General features: G+C 46.0%; 1 protein-coding gene across 1 annotated transcript in view; it reads right to left on the reverse strand.

The window, feature by feature from the left end:
• The window catches only part of LOC124617337 (early growth response protein 4), a 143075-nt gene that overhangs the window by 21511 nt on the left and 99841 nt on the right, over positions 1–21723 (reverse strand). The window contains exon 2 of the mRNA XM_047145256.1: positions 19940–20350. Within this exon, the coding sequence (XP_047001212.1) occupies positions 19940–20303 (364 nt within the window). The 5' untranslated portion in view covers positions 20304–20350. The remainder of the gene's footprint in view (positions 1–19939; positions 20351–21723) is intronic.

The following is a 21723-nucleotide window of genomic DNA, read 5'->3' on the forward strand; positions in this document are numbered from 1 at the left end:
TCGGCAGGCGCCTTGCGCCTTGCCGACGGACCTGGGCCCAGAAGCTCTCCCGCGTGACTAACGGCGGACGCCGTGACATCAGCGGCGTGTCTTTCTCGGGACACTGATGTAAGGAACGCTCCAGGCGCCCGGCGGCATTCCGTATGCCGTCCGCGCAGCCGTGCGCCAGTACACCACGCGGCGAGCGAGCCCAGCTGGTCTAGGTGACGTCACGGCTGCGGCCTTGGCCCTGCAGGAGCGTGGGACGTCGACAGCGGCCGGTCAGTAGCAAACACCCTGACATTCGTCTTGCCATCACCTGGCCGACCCCTGCTCGTCTCTACGGTGAAGGGCGGCTGTGCCGGAATGAAAGTACGCGCACGGAGCACGAACTGTGTCATCTGCTAATGCTGCAGTCACGTACGGTAGTGAATGTAACATCTACGTTGAGTCTGTAGAGTTGGTGATAAACTTCTGGAACTGCAAGAGCAACGTGAAACACTGTTTAAGACATCAGACTTTCCACTCGAAAGACGTCGGTCTTAGATCCTTGACTGGACTAACTATTCTGATGTTGGTTCGTCAAGATTCTTCAGAATCGCTACAGACAATATCAAGACGCTCCTGGAAAGATATTCCTGCTTTCCTAGTCAATAGACATCGACAGTACCTTAAATTGCGAAGAAAATAGGAACGGCGAAAACGGCAATAAAAAGTGTTAACGAAATTGAGAAGTATTGTGAATGTCCATCTTTCTCGGAAACGTGGGACAACACCTGATGATATAAATAAAGAAAACGAAACACGACGGACGTATCATGAAACAAATTTATATCAAACGACTAGTCCCTGCGTAGCCCTTACACCATCTTCAGGTCCACTATAAACCAAAGAGTACTTTCATTCCGTGGCCCATGTATAGTAAAAGCCATATAATACTAGTTGCGAATTGCATACATTAAGTGTGTATACCTTACATGGACATCATGTCCATGTGATTACAGTAGTGACAACACGTTGTAGACTAATACTCCTTATGTATACAGTCCACGATAATTGGCTTATATGGGTTCTACGACAGATGGGCTAAGGAATAAAAGTACCATTTTGATTCATAGCGCACCTGAATATGCCGTAAGTGTTGCGCCCAAACTAGTCACTTCACAAATTTCTTTGATGATACGGCTGTAGTGGTGCGTTTCCTTATTTTAAATGAAGAAGAATGCTTAAAATCTTCTTTAGTTAGTGCTCGACAGATTTATAAAAGACATTTTTATGTATATCGCAACAAAGCTGCTAAAACATTATGCTGCAACTTGTTTCTGCTATTTATGTCATCACCTGACACACTTAAGATTTTAAAATTATGTATACTACCGGAGCGTTATTGTAAAATGGGATATCATATCCTCTGGAACACAACACAAAAGTTGTGTTGTTTCAGTGGCGAGGCGGAGAGCTCTATAACCATGTGGCGTTATTGCGATTGACCTTGTTGCGAAGACCCAAAACGCTTACTTCAAAAGATGTAGGGCAGCTCTCAAACTGGGTACTTCAGCATACGAGTCACTCGTCCCACAGCTACTAACCTTAGCAGATAATTAAACGAGTGACACTGCTGAAAGTGTCATTATCTGAATCTACAATCGTTCATTTTATACGTATCTTCCACCCTGTTGTTAATCCTAGCCCCTTACATGTTGAGATGTCCACTGAGTGTAACCACTGACTGATTATTCTACTGTTCACTGGTTTTCGTTGGTGACCCTATCGTAGGGACCTCGATATAACAGGAGGAGGAAAGGAAATGATCAGACAAACTTCTGCTTAACACTTAAGCGTACTGGGAAATACGTTTGACCGACGATGCAGTACGACTTCCTGCTGTGTCGTCGCCACAGTGCTAGTCTCTACGGTCATTTATTTTTCGTGGGAAAGGCAACAGCTCGATGTGACGAACGTACTGTGAAAGGCGGACGGTTTTCCTATAGCTCTCTGCAGACCAAAAGCTTCCGAGGTGTAATTTCGAAGTGCTTCCAGTTCACACAACCATACCGACGAGACTAACGAATCAAGCTGGACGTAAAGCATGACAAAGTTCTTACGTGTATAAAAATCCCCCAGAAACATCATGTTCCAGAAATTAGCCACCGTTGGACTTGTGATTCTTAAACTTCTCGCGGCGAAATTCGTGACGAAATAATTCACGTCTTAACAATAGGATGTTAATGTCCAAAGGACACAATATTTCAGCAAGCTATCCTGCTGCTATCGTCTGTAGAGCTGATGAAATGTTCGTCAGAGCGCCATGTGATGACAATGAGGTAGCACGCCTAAATATAATGCTCCTTGGTCACTGAAATCTGGCTGTTCACACCTGAACTATGTCGTCACTATATGACTTATCCGCAGCGCTTTGTATTCATCAGTACTAACTTCTCTTACTGCGGGGTTTGGGTAAGAATCTGCTCCGCTTTCCTTCATAAAATGTCAAGTGCTTTCGTTTTTGTGTAAATAAATCCATCTATATAGCTTAACACGAGGGCGTGCTGAAAAGTAATGCCTCTTGAATTTTTTTGTGTGAAAACTCTTAAAGCGTTTTACATAAAGCAGACGTTGTTAAAGTTCACCATCTTTATCCTTCATGTCTACATATTTATTTGCGAACTTAGTAACTGGATTCTCCCAACGAAAATCCAGTTTGTTGATACCACCATTGTAGGATGTATGTGTTTGTTGACAGAGCCGCAGACTCACCTCTGCTTGCAACGCTTCATCTCTATCGAAGTGATCACCTCAAAGATATTCTTTAAATTTGGGAAGTAGAAGAAAATGGAATGGGCCCAAGACAGAACTGTATGGAGAATGGTCGATGACGGTGAACCGAAGGTGTCGGATTGTTGCAGATGTCTGAGCGCACGTTTGGGGTCTGCCATGAAGGTGAGAGCGCTGTGTGTGTGGGCGAACTTTTCGAATTCGAAACTCGACTACAGCTCGCTGTTTCTCACGCACCGACACCCGTTACATACCACCATGTTACACGCTGCAATTTCCAGTGCTCAAGCGGCAGAGGGCTGCAAGTACATACACATGAAGAGTAAATATGCAGAATGTTAATAACGTTTGTTTTATTTAAAAAGCTTTAAGAGTTTTCACTTGAGAAATTCGGAGGCATTATTTTCCAGCACGCTGCCATATATTTCTTTATTCGTAATACGTTATCTAGACAGCTTTATTTCCAGAAATTCACAATGATCGCTAAGGAAATTTATTTACTTTATTGGTACATTCGCTTCAAGCTTACTTTGAGAGGAGCCCCGATGAAACTTTTGTACATACCATACAAACAATAGAGGAAGGAAGTCAAGTTTAGTTGGGCAGGTATAAGAAACGCAAACGGCCATGTTTATCGGAGGAAATCCCCCCCACCCGGAATATGTAGAATAATTCATTCTGTCAAACGATAAAATCTTATTTTCCATAGCCAGACAAGGATATATACCCCGTTCCCTCGATGTACCAGTCACGTACGGCAAACAATTGCGCCACCTCCAGCAGTACAAACACTCAAGAGGACTAGAATGAAATTTTCACTCTACAGCGGAGTGTGGGCTGATATGACACTTCCTGGCAGATTAAAACTCTGTGCCGCACCGAGACTCGAACTCGGCACCTTTGCCTTTCGCGGGCAAGTGCTCTACTAACTGAGCTACCCAAGCACGACTCACGCCCCGTCCTTACAGTTTTAATTCCGCCAGTACCTCGTCTCCTACCTTCCAAACTTTACAGAAGCTCTCCTGTGAACCTTGCAGAACTAGCACTCCTGGAAGAAAGGATATTGCGCAGACATGGCTTAGCCACAGCCTGGGGGATGTTTCTAGAATGAAATTTTCGCTCTAAGCGGAGTGTGCGCTGATATGGAAAGGTCCCGAGTTCGATTCTCGGTCCGGCACACAGTTTTAATCTGCCAGGAAGTTTCACTCGAGAGGACTGGTAATGTAGGTTCAAATGGTTCAAATGTCTCTGAGCACTATGGGACTTAACTTCTGAGGCCAACTCTCCCCCAGAACTTAGAACTACTTAAACCTAACTATCCTATGGACATCACACACACCCATTTCCGTGGCAGGATTCGAACCTGCGACCATAGCAGTTGCGCGGGTCCAGACTGACACGCCTAGAACCGCTCGGCCACACCGGCCGGCGGTAATGTAGGTATTACTGAAAGTACGACGAGGTGTATTCGGGCAGCAAATTTGCAGGTATACCTTGAAACTGGTGTTCAGTGGTAGGCTTTTTGATTAGCACAGCGACGCGGGCAGAACAGATCATTGGAGTGAGCAGGGCTGGAGGAGTCCCATAGTTGATGGAGGGTGTGGCGCGTGCTGTGGACTGAGGGCGCTGCGGCGCGCCGCCGGTGTGAGATGTTGGTTATGAGTAAGTAGACCAGCGATTAACGGTGCCCCCGCCGACAAGTCCTGTGAATCATGGCCCTGAATGTGGAGCGTGCGGCGATTTCGCTGAGATTCGGCGTGCCCCCGCGCGACCTCACAGCCTCCTTGGGCCGCGGCGCTGGCGGTCCGTCGCTCTCGCCGTCTCGCTTCTCTGGCCGGCAACCGTAGTGCAGTCTGTATGGATGCGGCGTCAGCCAGTTTGGATCTATGACGCTCAGGGCGCACCAGATTGACGTTAGTGTCACACAGAAATTTATTGGTTCCACAGAGGTTGCACTGTCATTTTATCCCACGACAAAAAACGGTGTTTTGTTATTGCAGTTTCTTTGATACATGATTGCAGCTGTGTTACAGTTATCTGCGTTTACTAGAATAACTTTTCTATTAATCTGTGTGAGTACCAATAGTTCATTGTGGACTAGTTTTGACAGTCTTTTCAAGACTTTTCTTTATGGAAGCTTGACTTCCTGTTAACTGGAGATAAATTCACTATAACAGAATTATTATATTCTTATTACAGCCTACCGTCGCATTTGTCTTTAAAAATGATAACAAGTTTCGTTCATATTCTGAACATTTACTCACAAGTCAAAATAAATAAAAGATACGCTAAGGTTCCGATCTTACATTAGTAATTATACATATGTTTCAGATTACTTATATGAGATCAAAACTTGTTGTGCATTTAATATGTTTTAAGAGATCTGAAAACATTCAGAACACGAACGAGACCGGTTATTATTGAGGCGACAACAGACTTTTAACAAACAATACTAGAATAACTTTTCTTTTTAAATCAATCGTATTTATGTGTTATAACTTTCTATGTATTGTGGCCTACTTTGGCAGCGATGCAGGAAATTTCAGGGATAATCTGCCGGAGGAATTCGCAACGAATTAGAAAACAGAGTTAAAAATCAAAGCAATGGGCTCTCAATAGAAGAACCATTGCAACAACTATCATCTTGACACATATAATATAATCCTCCAATGGAATCATCGAAACGTAACGCCACAGACAGACCGGGAGTGAGAAATGAGGGTGGTTCTTCACCACCTTTTTGTTCCAGTTTTTAAGAAAGAAACACTTTCCATTTTATGTTAAAAAAGCTACACGAAAACAAGCACTGGGGTTCCCCTTTTCACAACTATCAGAGCTCTTAATTCAAATAATTACAAATAACTCGATGTAATATACATCAATGTTAATAATCTTAGGAATGCAATTATACTGGTTCATAATGACAGAAACTCAACATAACGTGCATATTTTTCAGTAGAGTAGCACACAGAAAAAATTACTCCTTATTATTAAGTACATGATCAATTTATGAAAATATATTAAGGCTGAAATACGTCACTTCGCAAGTGATACAATTCAAAAAGGCACATATTTCCCCGAATAAACTATATGCGTAGCACAGGTAATTTTGTTTTCAGTCAAATGTTGTACTAAATGTAACTGGGAAATATTCCGGAAGAGCGTAGTTTTTAGCTTGTTATGCAATGTTTGTCTGTCTTTTTTTAAATGCCCACACAGCCACCTCAAAAGTGAAATGTCGATAGGACAGTGTGTGTCGACAATTCAGAACATTCGTTAAGGTGAAGTCGTATCCTGGTATGAAGTTATATAGGCTTAGACTTGTCATGTGAAGCAATGCAGACGGCTATCATGTTAGTTATGACGATACGTAGATAAGGAGAACACAACTCCTAGTCCCAGAGCAGAGTAAATCTACAACCCGACCAGGAATCGAAGTGAGGACTCTTTGGGTAGCAATCTGCCGGGCTGACATCACAGCTACCGAAGGGCACTATTTAGGAGTTGAGGTGAAAGTTGCCGGCCGGTGTGGCCGAGCGGTTCTAGGCGCTACAGTCTGGAACCGCGTGACCGCTACGGTCGCTGGTTCGAATCCTGCCTCGGGCATGGATGTGTGTGATGTCCTTAGGTTAGTTAGGTTTACGTAGATCTAAGTTCTAGGGGACTGATGACCTCAGAAGTTAAGTCCTATAGTGCTTAGAGCCATTTGAACCATTTTTGAGGCGAAAGCTATGCATTCTATGCATCTATAGTGAAAAGAGTCACTGTTTATTTACTTTTTTTTTAAGAATGAAAGAATGTTGCATCTCTGTCGTATCAGTGTAATCCGGTTTCCATGTCTATTCCAGTTACGTTGAAAGGAAAAAAAAAGAAAAAAAATTAATAAAATCAAAAAACCATTATTCCTCCAGGACGTCACTAGACTAAAAAATTTGCAGTTATGTACCATACAGAAATGCGTTTGTTATTTATACACTATCACTGAGTACCTTTTTACGATAGTAACACGTCGGATGGTCATATAGCGCCCATTGTGGTTACTTACGAACTGATCGACGATTTAAGTTAGCACAATGGGCCCTGGTTGATCTTCTGACTTGTTGCTTTGGTAACAAGGTAGTGGTTCAGGTGATGACTGACAACAGTCATAACTATTTAACTGTCATATAGGACATAAAATGCCAAGAAGCACCTAAGTGTGAATTGCAGAGTAGTTTTATGTATAGAGAGATATTAACAATTTTGAATAAAAAACTATTTTTCAAAACGGATCAGGTGCTCCGATCACTGCCTCCGTGTGCAGAGTGTGACTGTTGAGAACTGGAGTCGATGTTGCTGGCCGCGGCAGCAGGAGCAGCAGCAGGGTTCAAGCGGCTGGATGCTGTGGCAGATTATCCAGCAGAGCAGCGCGCGCCGAGGGGAACAAAGAGGTGCTCCGCGCTGGAGCCAACGGGGTCAGCCCGCGGTGACAACTGGCGCATATGGGTCAGGCGCCCCGCCTAACGCAGCTATGCGGTCGCGCCGGCTGCCGGGCCAGCTGCGAGCCCGCCGCGCCGCCTATTAACACGCTTTATTGTCCCGGCTTAACGGTCGCTGTCAGGAAGGTCACCGGTTCGAGACCCGACAAGCGCGAGAGCCGCGCGACCTCATTCCGGGCCAGCTTCGGCCGCGGCTCGCGCTCTTCCGGTACCGCACGCGAGGCATCTGCTCTCGGAGGCGCTTCGGGGGGCGTGGGCGAAACGTACTCCAAGCTTATGAGCGGCTGGTGATGGCCGGAGGGCTAGAGTTTCATGCCCCGTCGTTGATGACATCATTAGGGACGAAACAGGCGCTGAGATTGGGGAAAGGAGATCGGGTATGCCCTTTGGAAGACTGCTGGAATACCTCGTCATGCCCCTTCGTTGATGACGTCATTAGGGACGAAACAGGCGCTCAGATTGGGGAAAGGAGATTGGGTATGCAATTTGGAAGACTGCTGGAATACCTCGTGGTTTGGTTCATGTGCGTAATTGGAAGATTCTTCTTCACCCACGCTCATGGGCTCCTTTCCTTTGGCCAAATGTGAATGCCTTACCTTAAAGGTAACCGTTCAACATACATCAGTACCATTCCTATCTAGTGTGCTGATGGCGGTGGGAAATGTGAGAGGGTGAAACACAGTACGATTACATAGCTTCTTTCTCCCCGATCAACAGTTTAGAGACACCTTTATTTAAAAGAATGTAGAATAATAACTGCTACCAGTCACAAAATAAGGTGATTTTATTTAACAAACGACCGATTCGGACTTGTGCCCATCTTCAGATGGTTTACATTCAGATGCATGTTTACATAATGTTGGAGATCACTGTTTAGATTAAAAACGAATGATGTGATCATCATCAAATCATGAATGTAAACCAACTGAATAAGGGCACAACCCCCAAACCGGTTGGGTGTTCAATAAAATCATTTTCTATTATGACTGGTAGCCATTATTATTCTACACCCTATTAAAAAACAGTCCCGCAATTCAGCCCCATCCATTATGGATAAAATACATTTCCTCTGTATTTAATATTCTCTTTCCATGGACAGAAGAGAGGTGACACTTCCACGTTCAAGGCTTGGATAAAATACTTGAACACATGTGATAAGAGACAAATTCTGTATTAGTCCACTATCCCTCATCCCCTTCCATCTTTTTGCGGCAATTGCATCCTGGATTCCTCGTTTGATGAATAAATACAAGTCAAACAAAACAGCTAGAGGGATATGTAGCCAATCTACTGCTGTTTATTCAGAAAGTCACACTGGAGAACAACTGTATAGTTGCAAAAATCGTTCAAACGGCTCTAAGCACTATGGGACTTAACATCTGAGGTCATCAGTCCCCTAGACTTAGAACTACTTAAACCTAACTAACCTATGCCCAAGGCAGGATTCGAACCTGCGACCGTAGCAGCAGCGCGGTTCCGGACTGAAGCGCCTAGAACCGCTAGGTCACAGCGGCCGACTGTATAAGTTGCATTCGACAGGTAGTGAACAGAAGTGGGTGTTCGCTTCATGGTAAAACAACTAATTTGTTTGTATCTTCATCCAAACTATTTCATATTTGAATTATTTATTTATAAATCTCCAATGTTTTTCGGTCTAAGTGGGAAAAATAAATTGCAGATGGAAAGCCGTGTGCGAAACCGTCGTCCACCGAAGCAACAGAGCTTCGCATTCATAGTAGACAAGGGCTGTCTATACAGCAGCTAGCTCCACCTTTCTCCACTGGTGATCGTGGACAACATTGCTAGGCGTTCCGCCGGCGATACGTCATCGTGCAAAGTTAAGTTTACTGGCGAAGAGGTGGTCTGTAGCGTCACTGGATGACATCTCTGGACACGGGATCCTAACCTCGATTTGTTCCTCAAGACACCCTCGAAGTTTATCGCCTCATTTCTGGGACACCCTGCACTTCGGCTAGAGCTGGTCGTACGGAAGTGTCCCAAACACTACACGATATTGTTATGCAGAGTCTTACTCGTTAAAATCTAAGGTGGATACATTGTTAGTTGAAAGCAGCTGTCAGTTCGAAGGCTATTTCTCCTAGGCATGGTCGCACGAAATGTGATATTCCATACCTTTACTTCACCTCAAATCATATCTCTAAAAGTTTTTCCCTGGCGGTTCTGCCGGCCGGGGTGTCCGAGCGGTTCTAGGCGCTTCTGTCTGGAACCGCGCGACCGCTACGGTCGCAGGTTCGAATCCTGCCTCGGGAATGGATGTGTGTGATGTCCTTAGGTGAGTTAGGTTTAAGTAGTTCTAAGTTCTAGGGGACCGATGACCTCAGATGTTGACTCCCATAGTGCTCAGAGCCATTTGAGCTATTTGAACCGGATGGTTCCTCCGAAAGCGATGCGGGAGGTTTCCGTCCGCATTTTCTCTGAGCTTCAACTTCATCTCCAACCACCTCGCCATCGACGCGAACTGAAACACTAATCCTCTACCATCTCAGCCAACTAGCAAGGGGGAGAACTATAATTTAAGATGGAATCGAAACTGTGGATTATGTAGTCTTTTTAACATTGAAAAACGTGAAACTTCCTAGCTAGTTAAAACTGTTTGCCGGTCGGAGACTCGAACTCGGAAAATTTCCCTTTCGCGCCCAAGTGCTGCACGTTTGATGAATAAATACAAGTCAACCAGAATAGTTACAGGGATACGTAGCCACTCCATTCTTGCTTATTGACAAAGTCTCACTGGAGGAAAAATGTATAGCTGTATTCGACAGATAGTGAATAGGATTGGGTGTTCGCTTGAAGGTAAAACATATAATTTGTTTGTACCCTCATCCAAGGTATTTCATATTTGAATTATTTATTTCTAAAATCCGCCATGTTCTTCGGTGTACATGGGAAAAATAAATGGTTGGTGGAAACCCGTGCAGAAGCTGAGAGGTCGGGTTGTGAGTCGTGCTTATGTGGCTCAGTCGGTAGAGCAATTGCCCACTAGAGGCAAAGTTCCCGAGTTCGAATCTCGGTCCGGCACACAGTCTTAAACTGCCAAGAAGTTTCATACCAGCGCACACTCCGCTTCAGAGTGAAAATTTTATTCTGGACTGAAAAACTTTCCTGGATCCACACAAGAGTCGAAATCTGGACCGATCCGAGTCAACGTGCTGCACGTATTACAAATGTGAAATGTCTTTCAGGAATTTTAGCACCGTCTCTGGTAGGCGTGGTCCTTTCGCGAGATGAGGGAACTGCGTCACCGTGCAATCGCCATCCCGTCCACGGAGCGCCGCCACACTCGTTGCGCGCCTCGGCGGCTGGCGCTATTGATTTCTCGTACGGCGCCAACGCCACAGCCTCCGTGGCGTCACTCCGCCGGAAGGCAGGCTGGTACTCGAGAGAAGAGCAAGTGTTTCAAACACGTTAAGGGAGCTCTTACCGAATCTTCTAGTACTCCAAATACTACAGTGCGTGTCTTTCCTTCGCAAGTGCATTAACGCTTCTCTCTGTAATAAGAATGTAGACAGACCTTTACAGGAAGCTGACACTGATGAAAAATGGAAAGGAACGTGGGATTTTTTTCACTATTCAACTTCTTATTCGGTCTGTGCTGTATTCAAAGAACGGCGTCGCGGAATAGTTGAGAACTGTTGTACCATTCACTACTCACGATCAAGTGATAATCTTCAAGTCACCGATTGACACTAAATCAATTTTAAGGAAGATTCTTTGGAGTAAAATTCATGATTGCTTTCAGTTTCAGCATCTCTGATACATATGTGCATCTGTGGGGTAGACGTAATGACTAAAAACAGTTATGTGTTTGACGCTAAGGGATTTTCCTTAAATTTGGCGTAGTATTAGTCCGTGACTTAAAGATGGTCACTTGATCGAAACTAATTGCCTATGAATAAATATTTTTACAGTAGTTTTTGGTGGTTCCATAATGCCGTTCCTTAAATGCTTTGCAGCTGCACAGCTCTCCAAACAGAAAAAGTTTTATACTCTCTCCGTTCCTTAGAAGCTGCGCCACGAGAGCTATTCAGTTCCCAGCCAAGCACTTAAGGGACAGGCAGGAGTTCGATGAAACGAAGAACACCCCTATAATGAGTTGAAGTGTTCCACGTAGGTTTCAATGACAGAGGCTGTAGTACATAAAAATGCTACTCACTCTCTTAGTAGACAAAAAAAAATGCTCTAATCCCGCTAACCCACACACTCGGGCTCGCTACTGAACCCTGTAAGCTCTCCCAGCTGCTAATGCAGGCAACTGAAACCGCAGCTACTACCCGTCAAATAACTATACAGTCGTCGTGGAGTGAATGAGTAGACATCGTTTCATTCCTCTCACTCGTCACTTCCTTCGTAGTACCTAGAATTAAACACAGTCCTCGATACCGAAATTACAAATGGTTCAAATGGCTCTGAGCACTATGGGACTTAACATCTGAGGTCATGAGTCCCTTAAACTACTTAAACCTAACTAACCTCAGGACATCACACACATCCATGCCCGAGGCAGGATTCGAACCTGCGACCGTAGCAGTCGCGCGGTTCCGGACTGAAGCGCCTAGAACCGTTCGGCCACCACGGCTGGCAGCAATTACATAATTAGCACTTAATTACGAAGGCAGCAACTCTTTTTGTGCACGTGAATTTCATTAAACCTATCTGCTTCGTATCTTGCTTAGCTTCCGCGCGATTGCTACGGTCGCAGGTTCGAATCCTGCCTCGGTTATGGATGTGTGTGAGGTCCTTAGGTTAGTTAGGTTTAAGTAGTTCTAAGTTCTAGGGGACTGATGACCACAGATGTTAAGTCCCATAGTGCTCAGAGCCATTTGAACTATTTTGCTTAGCTTTCGCAATTTACGCTCGCAGAGTGAGACCGTGTTTCGCATTTACTCAAGGGCTGATTTAGTAATTGACTGTATTCGACGATGGACCCATTCTTTGATTCCGTCCTCAAAATGTTTATGTTGACATACATGTGTCACTAAAAGCAACTTGTTCGAATGGTTTAAATGGCTCTGAGCACTATGGAACTTAACAGCTATGGTCTTCAGTCCCCTAGAACTTAGAACTACTTAAACCTAACTAACCTAAGGACAGCACACAACACCCAGTCATCACGAGGCAGAGAAAATCCCTAACACCGCCGGGAATCGAACCCGGGAACCCGGGCGTGAAAAGCAAATTGTACTGAAATCTGGTGCACCTCATCTTTGACGGGTGCAAAAGGTGAAAACCAGAATGGAATCACAGCATAGTTTCAGCAGCTTCCAGTCACACAAGTCTATGCCGAGAAAATGTTTTTTTTTCTGAAGCTCTCGTCAGGTGAGAAAAACACAAGAGCTCTCTTGATGCACCTTCTATGAGTGTCGGAAAGCGTGTCGGAAAGCTCTGGTAGAAGATGCAAAGCAGTTATCTTAACAACACAGGAACAAAATTTTTCTAGCGACACTGTGAACGATGGAGAGGTTAATTTGTATTTACTACGTGCACGTTACACTGACGGTATTTTTGGAGAAAAAGTTAAAACTGCCCCCGAGAGTCGACATTTTTAAAGGTTTTACCTGGCTCTCAGTCCTAAATCATGTCGCGAAAATGTCCCCGCAGAATGACTCGCAAGCCATCTGGTGCTTCCCTTGACAGCGAGTGCTCTCGAGCGCATAATTTTTCCTGTAGCTGCTTCAAGGAAAGACAGGGATTCTCGCAGACAGCCTGTGGCGTTGTTTCCTTCCTCATACGTAAGCGCCGGGATGACGCAGTTGGATGCTCGTTGAGAATCCCGGTGCAGCTTTCCTCGGGAAAACTGTTTTCCCAACGGCAGCAGCTGCTGTAGAATCGAAGCACCAGCAACGCACGGCTAAATATATTGGGAGGCCATTCGCTTGTTTTCTGCCTACGTGTCTTATTGATAGTGTCTGTACGTACTGAAGGCTACTCTGGAGTATTCTGAAACGTTACTTCAATGCTGACGTCTATATTACGTGTAAATGACATGGAATCACTGTTCGACTCTGTGATCATTGTCACTACTAAATATAACTGCCCACCTTCAATGTGTTTTTTTTTTCTTTTTTTCACGTCAACGTGTTTCGGCCGCAGCCATTCTCAAAATAACATTTAAATTTTCGAAGCACTGTATCTTGTATGAGAGATGATGTACTCTTGTACCATAGATTAGCGATCAAGACGGGCAGTTGTACTGATGTCTATATTATACTGATTGTCCACTGCGGTGTACTTGCTCCATTCTGATAAAAGTTTAGACACAGCTCAAGTCTGAAAAACGGTTGCACCAGTACGATATAACATATGGCACCTTAGTGAAGCGAGAAGACTCGTTCCATTTGAGTCGAGTTAGTATTTCGCCTCTCATCTTTGCAACTGCTTTTCAGATTTATACAGGAGCCCCTGCTGCAGGAAAAAAACGAAGCTGAACAGTAGCAGCTTGACCCAAGCCGGTCTGAAGACACCAAAACACTGACTTTTATGGTATAATCTGCTGTGTTCTTTTCAAAGGAACTAAGCCTTAGAAAAGATACATCTTGATGGCGGGCGAGGATTACATCCAGCATTCTCGATTGCGAGCTCTCACAGCGCTATAAATAACGGAAAATTCCATTATTCTCAGCAAGTCTGACAAAACGTTGCAATCTAAAGCAGTTACCGGGAACAGAACCCAGAGAATACGCCATAGTAGACATCAGAGGCAGCAAACAATGGAGACCGGAATCGCTGGTGTTATTACTAATGCAAAGTAACGCCCAAATCCCCGCCCAGTCTGTGTCAAAATATCTAATGTCCTCGCTGTTCAACTTTGAAACAAAAGAAGTCGCAAGTCATGCCACCATGTTATTCGGAATAGACTTCAGGGGATCGATGCCGAAATCTTTCACACTCGATATACAAGGAAAGCTGCGCAGTGGATGAATCGTTCTGTAAAAAGTGGACAGAATTCAAGAAAAATAATTCAGGCCCAAAAGGCAATGTTGTCTTTTTCACTTTTCATTCCCACGAATTTTAAGATCACGCACGACAAGTAAATAAATGAAGGATCTTCGGGCAAAGAGGGCAGAGGTGGTTGGGAAAGACGTTGACCACAACGACATTCAAGGCAGAGATCAGTACAGAACGCTCATCAGAACATCAGATCCTCTCCGGTCTCTAACAGAAGTAAACTGCATCCAGAAACTGGACTGAAATGAACCCAGGAACGGAAAAACACCCATAGCGGAAGGATGAGAGACTATTGGGCTAAGAGGAAAGCTCGCCAAAAGCAGTAAGTACGTGGTACGATGTAGGCCTAAACGGAATATACGAGAGCCGTTCAGTAACTAATGTAACACACTCTTTCTGGCTTTATTCAACATTCCAGTACACCATATTTTCCCATTCTTTTGGCTGCAAAAGCCTATTTTTCAACGTAATCTCCGTTCAGTGTGAAGACCTTAAGCAATCTTACTGGCCTGTATGCACACATGGTACCACTCTACAAGTGGGCGACCGAGTCAACGTCACGCTGCATCAATGACTTCCCAGTCTTCCAAGTAGTGCTTCATGCAGAGTGCATCCTTCTTTGAGGAAGAACAGTCCAATGGAGTTTCGTTAGCTCCTCTCGGATACGCAGACATTTTTTTGGTCTTGTGTTGTCATGGGGAAGAAGAAGTTCGTTTCCATCTATCGCCCACTTCCAACGAGAGTGTCCGAACGATCCAACACTGCAGAAACCAGAGCTGTGTGCGGCCAGCCGGTACCCGGGAGATAGGGCAGGTTTGCACAATCTTGTTGCGATGATGGCAGTCGTGTCACTCAACGACTCACCGCGCTTTTGTTCACTGCCCCGTCTCCGTAGACCAAGCATCTGTGAATCTGCGATGCTCTGGCTTCACTCCGAAAGAAACTCAATGATAGCACTTTGCTTGGAACGCACCTCTGTTGCAGACGCCATTTTGAGGCCATCGTATAGCGCTGCTACCTGTTGGAACTTCATGTAACTAAAGGGGATGAAGCAGGAATATTCCACGATTCCCACAACGAATTCCGTATAGTTTTCAAACTGGCTGAGAAAAAAAAGTGTTGCATTACTTATTGAACGTGGATAGTAATAACAATAACAACACAACATAAAATTTACAGTCGCTTTTACGAGTCAGTGAATAGACTGCTTTTCAGATTTATACAAGAGCCCCTGCCGCAGGAAAAAAGCGAACAGTAGCAGCTTGACCTAAGCCGGTCTGAAGACACCAAAACAGTGACTTCTTTAATATAATCTGCTCTGTCCTTTTCAAAGGAACACTCCTAGACTGAGCCTTAAATCCCCATCTCATGTATAAAACGTATTTCTCGAACTATGCGTCTCACGATGACACTATTTCGCAGGTACATTCAGCGATATATGTGAATACTGTCTACAAAATTTGTTGCGAGTATAATAAGTAGTGAAGAAATAATAAATGAATATGAATGTCTGATGCTGCAGTCTTACTGTAGGAACAGTGGAAACGTGGTAATCGATGAACTTATTTCTTTTCGTGATTTTATCGGGGTTGGGTGTGGTGGGGACCATCAGCGAGAAAAAGTTTCGTAAAGGTTAGAAATTATGTGTAAATCAGTTGGAAATTCCTAAGTGCTCACATTCTCAAATAATGAACGACTATAGTCTGGGTCACTTGCGCGCCATGCATCAAGAGTTATACACAGCTTCAGAGTGTAATATTTGACTTATCGCGTTAAACCTTTACCATAAGATCGTAACTCTTAATGGGTAGATTGTGTCAACATTTAAATTTTTTTAAATTTGATCAATGTAATACAGATGGTAACTGGATCGGTTCACAAAAGTGAAAGACAGAATAACACCAGCATATTGACTCTGATTACATAAGCAACAGGAGACAAAACAAGACCTTGAATCGGCGCACAATGTTGCAATACGATCGTAGCTCGCGCGGCACCGGCAAATAGGCGTTCTCTACGGAGTGTCGAGGGATGCAGGCTTTGTGAATGGGCTGACAGGGCTAGGTCAACGCGTGAAAGTTCTGGAGGGCGGCGCGCCGCTGCGACTTCATGAATGGACGTCGCGTATTGATCGGCCAGGCCCCGGGCGCCGGATCAGCTGACGGGGCGCCGCCGGTGCGTGGGCGGTGCTCCTGTACCTTCACTAATAATCGGCGGTAACCTGCGCGAAGTGAACTCAGCGGCCTGTACCGCATCCACAATGCAACATGAGAGTGTCATTTCTCCAGTTTCCATTTTATCATTCAAGTATGAGTAACGCTGGTATAGCTAGAACTTAGTACTAGAGAGTAATATTTAAGGGGAAAGTAAAAGTAAAACTACAGAAACCATTGATTAAGGACTAGTCTTTTCCTGGCAGATAATAAAGGTCCTCACTCAAAAACTGTGGCAGTCGACAGTCAGCTGCTCAAAATATGCTCGACATTACGTACAGCATCCACAACGATTCTAGCAGTAGCATTCTTCAGTTTTTACTTCGTCAGTGAGTCGGTTACTGTGAAGAACGCTGATGCCTCTAGAACTTATTAGTAAAGAGCAATACTGAAGGGAAAATTTAGAGCTTGTCTCCTTACTAAACTACATTTTATTTCAAACAAACTACAAAAATCATTCGTTAAATGGAAGTGGAATTCATTAAAATCTTTCAGATTGTGTTTGCAGCTTGTATGGATTTTTTAAGAGGTGTTATGTTCAACTTATGGCTGTAGAATTTTCTATTCTGCTACTCTCAATGATTGACAGTGGCATAACGCCAAAATTGCAAACAGCAGAATAAAACCTTCCACTGCCATAAATGACGTTCTTTAGCAAACATTCGTTTGAGCACACAACAAGGAAAAAAATTTCTCTAGCAGTGGTGCGCTGAACGGAATGAAGTATAAAATAGGTGAAAAATCACCAAGACATCAATAACCATTTTAATATATTGATAGCACATATTGTAATGTCATTCCATCTCCCTGTCACGTGAATAATCTAAACTAATACAGCGTCAAAACGTGTTAAAACATTTTTAAATTTTTTTAATTTCACTTTTGTCTAGTATGAGGCTGGGTATTTAAAATGTTGATTTAATATCGTGTTCTTACAGTGTCATTTTAGTATACAGTATCAATGAAGGTGTAGAAAAATACTGTAGAAAATGCTAAGAATGATTCATCTTCAATAATTCTTTCTTCTTTCAAAGATTCAAACGTGTGTGATTGTTCTCCGTTGGAACTGAATCAGCTTCTAGAAAATCAATACATCTGATAGTGATGGTAATACAAAAAATTCATACTGGATAACAAAGCAATCAAAACCACGGTCCTGTTAAAATTTGCTTATTATCAATATGTGGTTTCTCTGACGAACAAATTACACAATGTGACTGGATTTCGTTCAACGTATAAAATTCCTTGTGGCTGTAATGCTGTTGGCATATTGTCAGACACCACGATTCTAAACACAGCTGGAATGTGTATACATGTACAGCTTAATTCATAAATGCATGAAATGTCATTGGGAAATTGAATATTAGATGAAGCTATAAGTACTCATATTTACGATTTATTGGTAGCGTCCATTTGGGGGAAAGGAGGGGGGGGGGGGAAGTGTCAAGGAGGGAAGACAGGCCACAGAGGGGAAGGGTCGAAGTTGAGGAAACAATGGATAGAAACACAATGCAAATGAGCTCTCTGATTAGGAAACTGAACAAGAGTATTTAACGCAAAATTCGAGTGTTGCGCTCCTCAGATGCCAGCAGGGGTAGGCTATCCGAGCGCCCTCGGCGTCTGGTGCAACTAGCGCTGCCTGTCGGCGCTTTAGCGAACTCTGTGGCTACTGAGCAGACGCTAGACTTCACAACACGATTAATAAAGCGGAAAAGGAGGGAGACGCATATGGTCCCTTCTTGATTATTGCAACTCGCACTGCTGATCCAGACATCTGTACCTGGGAAAGGGTTATTCTGTAAGGGAATATAGTTCTCATAATTTTTATTTCAATTCGCTAGACTAGCAATTTGATGCAGCACTTGCTGAGAAGAATCAACGAGAAGCGTAAGACTTGAATCACTGTGTCCACTGTTTATATTTTTTTTTCTGTTGCTTATCATCGCTGATCAAACGTCGTATTTACAACGTATTTGGCGTTATAAGCTCAAATCAGGAGAGGCTCCTAGAGCAGGAAGCGTCTCAAACTGCGCGACAGACAAACTCTCTTGAAAGTGATAAATATTTTGATAGGAATATAATAAATATTTAAATACAAAATAATTACTGGGCTGGCGTAAGTTTAATGGACGACTTGCCTACGCTGAATAAAATACAGTAATACAATCGTGTCACATAAGAAAAAGCCAGGTAGTTTTGAAAGACAGACACGTTAGCTAAAAATTATACGATAATCGTGGTTCAATAAGCTAGTGGTCGGAATTTATCTTACGCCAGAAACATATGGGAAATCTCCTCAGTAAGTTTTATTTATAAACATATCAGTGTTTACTGAAGTCGTGTTGATTAACTACAAGACTGACAGTGCACTGTCAAATCATAAGGAAGGGGCACAGTAGTTACAGTCTGAGGAGTCCCAAAAGGCCAGAATCGAGACACACAGCGGTTGAAAAGTACATTTAGTTTTCGAGCTCAGTGTACAACGGCGGTTGACACATCAGAGCGCAGCGTCCGCACAAGACGCATTTGCCGCTGGCACTGCCGGCTTGCGTTCTCGGCGCTCCTGAATCGCTCGCCGCGACGCTGCCAACGGCGCAGCAGGCACGTGCTTCTGAGCGCCAGCGGGACTCATTGCCCGGAGATGAGTCAGTGCTTGCCACACGCAACAAGTCACCAGCCGCTTGCCGGTTGTCGGCTGCGTCCGCTAGCGTTGCGCGCTCTTCGGCGTCGGCGAGACGTACAGTTTGCACAAAATTCTGCGCAAATAGCGGAATACCTGAGTGTAGTCTGGCCAGGTAGCTGTCTGCGTGACGGTATTTATTCTGAAATTTCGCAACGTATCGGTCGTTACTGTTGGTAACCACCGTCAGGGTGGCTACAATTAGACGGTATGAGAAGAACATAAAACAACATAAAATGTACAATTACATGTATTTTTTGATCGACTTCGAGTAACAGAATGAACATTCTGTACTGACGATGGCAGTGACCGGTGGCTTTTACGTGTCTCCAGCACAGCATTGTCTTCGTGGCCTAGCAGTTTTCGCCTTTCTCGACTTCAGTTCTCAGTAACCACCCTATTTTTGGGGGAGAAGAGACTAGAACCGAGTCCACTGAGCCTCGTGAGGCCAAAATGAGAAGCTGATTGAATAAATAAGAATACTGTATTTGTTCTAAAATAAAGCAACATTTCGATCATTGTAGCAGATATCAGCAGGATCACGATGTTTACATGGCATAAGAAAAACATAAACAACTTAAAAGGCAGAGGTGTGCTATTGGAGAGCGTCAGCTTGACGCTAACGCATTATAAACAAATGGGGAGATTGTCACTCCATGAGCGTGTTTGGAAGCCAGGAGCGATAAGCGACAGTATACACAAGCGTAAAGCGGGCTATATTTCCGGTACTCGACTGCGTCTGGTGCGTGTGTGTTAGAGGTGTGGGAGCCGCTGTTACACAGGGACACGAAGCGAGTTGGCGCCGGTCGCGGGGATTATTATCGCGAGTGAGAAGGGTGCCGCCCTACCTGTAATGGGAGGTGGCTCGACTACGGTGGACGGTCCGAAGAAGGACGGAATGTCCCCGGAGGTGGTGACGGGCGTGTTTAGGTCTCCGGGTTGCGGCTCGGGGGCGGCCGGCTCCGCCGCGAGCGGCGCGGGGACGGTGGAGGAGGCGGCGGCGGAGGCGGCGGTGGCCGGGCTGGAAGGCGAGCCGGCCGCGCCCGCGACCGCGTCTTTGCTGGAGTACAGGCAGTCGAAGCTGAGCACGTTGAAGTGGTGGGCGGCTGCGGCCACGGCGGCGGCGGCCGCGCTCTCGGCCGGCAGGAAGAGCGGGTGCGGGTGCAGCAGGGGCGGGTGCGGCGCCAGCGTCTCGACGCCGTCCATGATCATTGTCGGCGGCGAGCAGGTGCTGGCGGGCGCGGTGGCGGCGCCTCCTCCTGTTGGACAGTCAGAGACCAGCGTGTCGGTGTCTGCAGGTCCGCCCGGCACGGCTAGCCCTGCCTGCTCCTCCTCCTGCTGCTGCTGCGAGGCTGGCGGAGTGGTCGGCGGTGGCGGTGCGTCAGTTCCTCTCGCCGAGTCGGACGTCGTCGAATCCGAGGCGGCGGCGAATAGGTGGCACGTCCAGGATGTGGGTGACTGGGGGAGGGGGAGCACCAACACGCAACCGGTAGCCGACAGGGTTGTTGTGTTGTTGTTGTTGTTGTTGTCGTCGCACGTCGCGTCCCTCCCACGCGAGGGGTCGAGGTACTCGCGTCACCTTCGGCTGTCAAAAGCCGCTTATCGGTCACCCGCGCAGGCACGCACGCAAACACACGCGCACTTAGTGTGACGGCCGTCCTCCCTCCTCGGCGTCTGCTCTAGCACTAGCGCGCCGCCGGGCTCCGTCACCAGTTTTATGAATGAAGCTCGTGTCCCATATTTGGAAGTCGCGACGGGGCCGGCCAGCCAATGAGAGTGCGGCGGCACGCGGCCCCTCCCTCCGCTTCCCCCCACCGAGCGCCATCCCCACCACGCGGCGGCGTCAGTCACTCGGCGGGCGCCGCCATCCCCTCCACGGCGCCGCGTAACGGTGACGTCAAGGTGACGTAATCGAACAGATATAGCAGCGCCGCTCTCGCGGCGGCGCACGCTCTGCGCTAGCGACGGCCGCGCCGCACATCTCGCCCAAGTCCTTTGCCTCTGCAACAATGCTGCGCACTGTGAGGAGTCTTCTGTAGTGCTGCGCAGCGGCGTCTCCTTTTAAGGTGATCGGAAAGGGCCGAACGCTGCCGAGAGCTCGCGAATTCGACGTCACGGGCGGAGGAATGCCAGCCGGACTCGGCACGTTTCGCCGACGCTCGGGAGGCGGCAGTGATACCAACACCGCCGCTTCGGCTTGCGCGAACAGTACAGCTGTTCTCGCGCGTATTCCCGCCAGAGCTCTCTCTTCCCCTCGCAGACGCGCGCCTCCTGCGACAGTCGCACTGCAGCGCTGCCACAATAGCGCCGCCGTTTCCTCGATAGCGGTGCTCCGAAGCATACGACGCCGGTTGGCAGAATGCGAGCCGGCGACGACCGCGATTCCATTTTTGAAGGGCGTCCAAGGCCCCAGCCGTGAGTCAAGCCTCAAATAAACCGGCCAGCAAGCGTGTGACGTGCTGTTATGTAAGCGGTCAGCCGGTGCGGCGGGCAGAGCGCGCGCTACCGTTACGTACCGATGACACCATCGGCGAGGAATTAGAAATAGGGGCGTCGTGTGCCAAGTGGACGCAAAGATAGCAGCGCGCGGTATATTTAGCCGGTGCGGCGGCATCGCGTAGGCGGCCGGGCC

The sequence above is a fragment of the Schistocerca americana genome, chromosome 1 (assembly GCF_021461395.2).
Source record: "Schistocerca americana isolate TAMUIC-IGC-003095 chromosome 1, iqSchAmer2.1, whole genome shotgun sequence".
NCBI classification, from domain to species: domain Eukaryota; kingdom Metazoa; phylum Arthropoda; class Insecta; order Orthoptera; family Acrididae; genus Schistocerca; species Schistocerca americana.